The sequence below is a fragment of the Aristolochia californica genome, unplaced genomic scaffold, assembly GCF_029961685.1.
Source record: "Aristolochia californica isolate CCGP_79_NKW_82.1479 unplaced genomic scaffold, dmAriCali1.0.hap1 SCAF_11, whole genome shotgun sequence".
Lineage (NCBI taxonomy): Eukaryota > Viridiplantae > Streptophyta > Magnoliopsida > Piperales > Aristolochiaceae > Aristolochia > Aristolochia californica.
In genome coordinates, this window is record NW_027181782.1 from 8580306 (window position 1) to 8586911 (window position 6606).

General features: G+C 37.0%; 1 protein-coding gene and 1 non-coding gene across 2 annotated transcripts; one reads left to right on the forward strand and one right to left on the reverse strand.

The window, feature by feature from the left end:
- Positions 1 to 204: 204 nt before the first annotated feature.
- LOC137944777 (pentatricopeptide repeat-containing protein At5g40410, mitochondrial) lies at positions 205 to 2221 on the reverse strand. The gene has a single exon (XM_068790526.1). The coding sequence runs from the start codon at positions 2141 to 2143 to the stop codon at positions 371 to 373; it is 1773 nt and encodes a 590-aa protein (XP_068646627.1). The 5' UTR covers positions 2144 to 2221; the 3' UTR covers positions 205 to 370.
- Positions 2222 to 2375: 154 nt separating this feature from the next.
- LOC137945079 (U4 spliceosomal RNA) lies at positions 2376 to 2517 on the forward strand. Its single transcript, XR_011110899.1, has one exon. It is a non-coding gene; the product is annotated as a U4 spliceosomal RNA (small nuclear RNA).
- The last annotated feature ends 4089 nt before the right edge of the window (positions 2518 to 6606 follow it).

A 6606-nucleotide genomic window follows, 5' to 3' on the forward strand; every position in this document is an offset into this window, starting at 1 on the left:
CTACTAAAAAAGATTCATCAATTTATACTTCTCTTGTCTGTACATTTTCTCCAGATTCCATTAACTAAAGTGAAAAAGTAAAACAATGGAAGATAGAACAGTGAACGTCAGGGCCCATATAGTAATGGTATTGTTGGAAAGCAAAAGTACAATTCTGTACTGTCCACTTCTAAATGTTAAGAGCCAGAAGAAGCTCCTCTTACAACCATCTTTAGACAAGGACGTCACCTTCATCATAAAAAAACTCTGTCACCGAGTACTCCATGGAATGAGATAAGAAAAAGTTGCTATACACTTGATCTAATAGATTCGGTTGGTACAAACATGTGACCAGAAATTCATATACAAATTTTACAGATTTGCTAATACATCACCAGTAATCTCCACATGAACAAGTCCCCTCTCGAAAATGATGGAACCTCTTTGAATCCCTAATGATTAGCACACGATTTTCAATTGCTGATATGAACTTGGCAGCATTGTGACAATCACCACATATTCGAAGATTCTTGATTATCATTATGGGCATGCCAGCACCTATATTCAGGAGTCCAAATGCAATTGCCAACTTTTCACTGTGGGTACTAATCATCTCTACCTTCAGGTTATCGGCAACATCATGAAGAACAAATTCAGTCTCCGGCACATAACCAGATTCACTCATCTTCCTTGTCAGTTCAGCTAGTTTATCATACATCTCCTGAGATTCAGGATGTGATCTATCATCAACCACAAACTTAAGAACCTTACCTCCGTATTCAATAAAGCTACAGCCAGGGGTCCTTCCAAGTCCTCTTTCTTTCATTAGTGCCCTCACTTTTGATGATTCCTCCCAAAGCCCCTCCCTTGAATAGATGTTTGATAGGATTATATAATTCCTTGGATCTGAGGGATTCAACTCATATAATCTATCTGCTGCTTCCTTCCCTAATTTGATATTGCGATGAACCCTACAAGCACCGAGTAATGCACCCCAAACAGCTGAATTCGGCTGAACAGTCATACTCTCTATTAGTTGGCGTGCTTCCTCTAGCAGTCCAAAGCGACCTAAAAGATCGACCATGCATGAGTAGTGATCCACTGACACTTGAATCTTGTAATTCTCAGCCATAGCCTTGAAATACTTTTCTCCTTCAATGACAAGTCCTGAATGGCTACAAGCATTTAAAACATGTGTAAATGTCACATGATCAGGTATTTCACCTTTAATAATCATGTCCTCAAAAACCTCTATTGCTGCTCTACCTTGTCCATGCACAGCATAAGCCCCAACCATGGCTGTCCATGCTATATTGTCAGGATCATTCATCTCCCCAAATATTTCACAGGAAGAATTCAAATTTCCTGATTTTGCATAGAAGGTTATAAGTGCAGTTTTGACAGGAGTATCCATTGAGAAGCCATTACTCACGATGTAACCATGAATGACGATCCCCTTTCTTACTGCCGCTAAATTAGCACATCCCTGAAGCACACTCACTACTGTGGCACGGTCGGGTTTTATTTCTGCTCTTCTCATCGAGTTAAAGAGAACAAACACACCCTCCACGGATCCAGTTTGAGAATGAATAGTAATAATTGAATTCCATGAAACCGTGTTCTTTGTTGTCACCACCTCGAACAACTTATGAGCTAAATCAATGAGCCCACATTTCCCATGCATGGTAATAAGAGAATTGACAACTTCGGCAAAGGACAGAAACCCGGCCTTCTCAACATAACCATGAAGACGCATCCCTTCATCCAGGGCATTTATGTTACCATAAGCAGAAGCCACAGATACAACAGTCACAAAATTGGGCTTCAAGTTTGCTGATATCATCCAACGGAAAATGTTCAAACTCTCTCCGTAGTTCCTATTTCGCGAGAAAGCAGAAATCAGAGAATTCCAAGATACCAAATCCTTACGAGGAATTTCATCGAAAAGCCGGCTTGCATCGATTGAAAGGCCGCAGTTTGCATAGGCAGAAACCAACCGGTCACCGAGAAACCCATACGGATAAAGGTCGGTTTTGATGACACGGGCATGCACTTTTTGCAAATCCAAAATCGAACAGGGAGAATTCAAGGTAAGATGGAGGGCAGTGACGCCACAAACAGCTGCGCAGAGGCTTCGGGCTCCGAAATTGTACAGTTTAATCATTCGGATGCGGAAGTGAAAAAAGTAAATGAGCACGGCTCTGAATTGTTCAAAATTTTTCTAGGCGCCAGAAACAGTCTCACAGAGGTCCCCAACAGAGGTTATCCATTTTCGGTCGCATTTCTTGATGCTCTTGAACGTATCATCAGAAAGGAAAAGTCCCACATTCAGAGGACAAGAAAGTTGAGGAGCGGAAAGAGGATACAAAATCGAATGATCGTGAAGAAAGAAGTCTATCTTTGCGCTTGGGGCAATGACGCAGCTAGTGAGGTTATAACCGAGGCGCGTCAATTGCTGGTTGAAAACTATTTCCAAACCCCCTCTTTGGCCTGGGTTCAGCCTAGGCCATAGAGAATTTCTGGAAGGGCTCCCTGGCAAGGGCAAAGCCCTACAAAACTATTTATTAATGTTTAATTTTAACTGTTCATGTATTTATAACACGGTTTTATATGCCTCTTATATTATCTTAGTTGCATAATAGTGTTTTAAGATATGGTGATGATAAAACTCTTTTCAAAGAAGGGAAAGAAGCAGAGTTAGGGGGCCAAAATCAATGATTTGTGGGTGAAGGGATATTAGGAGAATTTCTAGAACATGAGAAATATCTATTGGGTTGGGCAAATAGTTGAGTATGTTTGGAACCTAATGGAAAATAAAAGAAAAAAAATAAAAATTTGACCATTACTGTTCCAAAAAATAGTTAGTGAAAACGTCTTCACAAAGGATCAAAGTTTTGTGGAAGAACTTTACAACAAGAAAGGAAAATGCTTGTTTGCATTGGAAGAAGAAACAATTCTCGACCACTGGATTGGAGGAGAGAAAATACAAATGGATAAAGGCAAGATTGAGTTGATTGTGAGATGGGAGATCCCAACTAAAATTTGTGACCGGTAAAGTTTTTTGGAACTAGTAAAATACTATGGAAGGTTCATTTGAGGCTTTCTCAGACATAATAACACTGTTGATAGATCTTCTCGAGAAGCAACAAGCTTGGCATTGCTAAAAAAGTGCCAAGCTGCATTTGAGACACTCAAAGATGTAGTGATGTAGGTGCCAATACTGAGACTACCAAAATTCACCAGCATTTGAGATATCCACAATTGAATTTACAAGTGGTGGTGTTCTAGAGTAAGAAGGATCACTTGACATTTATCAAAGCCGAGAACTCAATGACAAGGAGAAGCACTACATGGTGCAAAGGAGAGATGATGAAAATAGTGCACTACGTGTTGGGGTCAAGGATATTGTGATAACAAACCATTTTACCCCAAGTTTTTTTCTTCAAAATCTATGTAAAATTAAATCCAAAACAAGCACTATGACAATACTTCCTAATTGAATTCAACATGCTTCTTGAATACAAATCTGGCTGGACCAACTATAAGGTTGATCCATTATGATGCAATGCTGAATTTGCATCTTTACAATAGGATGCAATAACCTCTTTACGTCAAGTATGAAAATTGAATTCAACATGCTTCTTGAATACATATCTGGTTGGACCAACTACAAGGTTGATACATTAACCTGCAATGCTAAACTTGCAGCCTTACAATAGGATGCAACAATCTCCTTAAGTCAAGTATGCACCACACTAGCTGGACATGTTAAAGAAGGATTGTAGCATGATGCTATTGTGCATGAGGAGACAAGAAGATTTTGGTTGTACAAGGGAGTCTTGTGTACACGAGGTGAATGTTTGTATGCGTGTTGCATGGATGTTTGCAATTGCAGCTATTGCATGAATGCTATGACATAGAATGGGCTGGGAACTTAGGACTCAAACACACCTATGCATTGTTGAAGGACAATTATTACTAGCCTAATACGGAGGATAACATAGAAGATTGTCTTCCTACGTGCCTTACCTACCAATAGGATGAGATGGAACAAAAGAAACTGCTCCAATGATCGAGCAAGCCCCCAACTTCTTTAGAATTTGGTAGTAGAATTCTCGATGGATTTTCATCATTGGACTAAAGAAGGTTGAAGAATTTGGTGCTATCATTGTGGTGGTAGGCCATTTTTTGAAGTACGACACATTTGTAGATGTGCCAATGGATTGCACTACTAAGGAAGTGACTAGTGATGCTAAAAACTATTTTTTGGTCTCAAGTTCTTTATTGAGATAATTTTGATGACAAACAAAACTTAAGTTACTAATGATATGCATATAAAATATTGTGCAACACTAAAGCATCTTCAAAGGAAGTTATTGGTAGTCTAATCATTTTATTGACAAAGGATTTGATTGAACTACCCATACAAATATGGAAATAAATAAATCTACTAGAAACATCACTGTTCGGATAGCCTATCAGCACTGTTCAACTGATCAATAGAGCTTAACACAAAAAGAAAGCAAACCAAATGAAGGAAGAAAAGAAAAGAAGAAACAACATATCATTTGAAGAAGGTTGAATATCTGGACCTAAATCAATCTGATAATGCATGGAGACATCTTAAAAGAAGTTGAAGAACCTCTACTCAACTGCACAATCGATGAGAGAGAACAAATGAATGGCAAAGAAATTGAAGTTATGGATAAAAAAGGGTAGTTTAGAAAGTTGACTGACTAAAATAAAGTTGACCAAATGAGATGAGACAAAAAAATCTTGATTTGAAATCATTGACCCAATTGACCAGATGACTAAGAAAAATTAAGCCGATTGCCTAGAAGAAAAGAAAGACTCTTCCTATGAAGATTGAATGACCAATTTAGAGTTGACCAAATGACACATTCTTGGAAAGTTGCGGAACATGATTAAGGAACTTGATTTGGCCAAGATATGTCTCCAAAATCTGTAAGTGACTATCTATGTCATTAACTTCTCATCACAAAAAATTTAACTATCTTATTATAATTTAATCAAGGTTTCATTGAGAATTAAAAATGACAAAAACATTCCATTTTGAGTTTAATGATTCAATTTTTGAATGTTCGAAACTCATCTATTTAAGCCAATGTCGCCCCAATGTTTCACACTCTTGAATCCTAAGACAAAAATAACCACTCCAAAGAACACATATACTTTTAAATCAAATATGGAGACTATTTGAGTTTTTTTTAAAAACTATTTACCGAAGGAGCTATGTATTTTTAGGCCTTTATTATAAAATATATATTTTACATAGCATATTTCATGCTAAATTATTTTCTTCAACACTTTGAAATCATACTATACATATGCATATTTATTTTCTAGGGCATTTGATAGAGACATTATATAATATTGCTATTTTAGGACTACTTCCAAAACCCAAGCATCATTAAGCTCATACTTTAAAACTTTTATTAATCTTGGTCCAACAAATTTGAACTCAAAGATTCAGATTCCTAACTAGTGTGCTCATATTGTGAAATAATTTTTTAAGTGATGCTACTCTATGACATTCCCCTATTTTAAAAATTAATCCAAATTGATTTGGGCTTTTATTTTAAAACATAGTCGTTCAAGGACAATTTGAACTAGTATTTAGATTGAATAGGTACTTAAGATTGGTCTTCCTACCTGATTGTGTTTGAATTGTGAAATTGAGAAAAAAGAAGCTCATAGACTTCTCTAAGTACCTAGATTTTGATGATAGCAAAAATAGACATTTGATGACTTTACTTTGAAGTGTGAAAAAATTAGTTTCGAGATGAAAACTTAACAATGTTAGAAGGCACCCATGAAGGGTAGCACAAATGATAAAAAGAGAGGGAACCCCTTCCCCCACTTCTAGAGGTGGCACAAGGGGTAAATAAAGTGATCTTCATAAGGATGTCATAAGGTATAATTATGTAAGCTGATGTATGTCGACTTAAGTCTTTTCTTTCATAAAGCTTCTAGCCCTAAGGGCATTTTAGTCATTATAAACCTCCTCCCACAACTATAAATAAGAGCCTCAAGGTAGGGGTATAACATCAAGCCTCTCCCCTTCTCATAATTCATCCCTAGCCTATTATCTCTTTTCCCAACAGCTCTCTCCCTCTTTCTCTACGGCCTTCCCTCTCTTTCTCCTCTCTTCTCCTTTTTATTTTTTTCTTCTTCATCCTCTCTTTCTCCACGTCCTTGATCAAGGTCTTCCACCATGGAATCCTAAATTTTATGTGGTATAAGAACTATGGCTTTATGATTCCAAGTCCCTTGGTTAAGGTGTTGATCATACAATTTTATCGAGCTTGCATAGTTGGAGTTGAATCAAAATTGAGCAACTCGTGCTCTCCATGATAAGTGCTCTTCTTTTCTTTTGCTAAGATGATTAACATCATGAAGAAGTTTTGAGAATGAGTATTTTTTTCTCTTAATTACTTGAATATGAAGTGCTACTACTTTGATTGAATCAACATAAGGTTTTTTATTCCGTTTCCTCTCATTCATGCAAGTTTTGGTTAAGGAGCAGTTTTCCATATCTTAATGTTATTTTTTATCTTTGGAAAATTATTTGAATCAAGCCTAGTTGATTCCCTACTGATATCATGA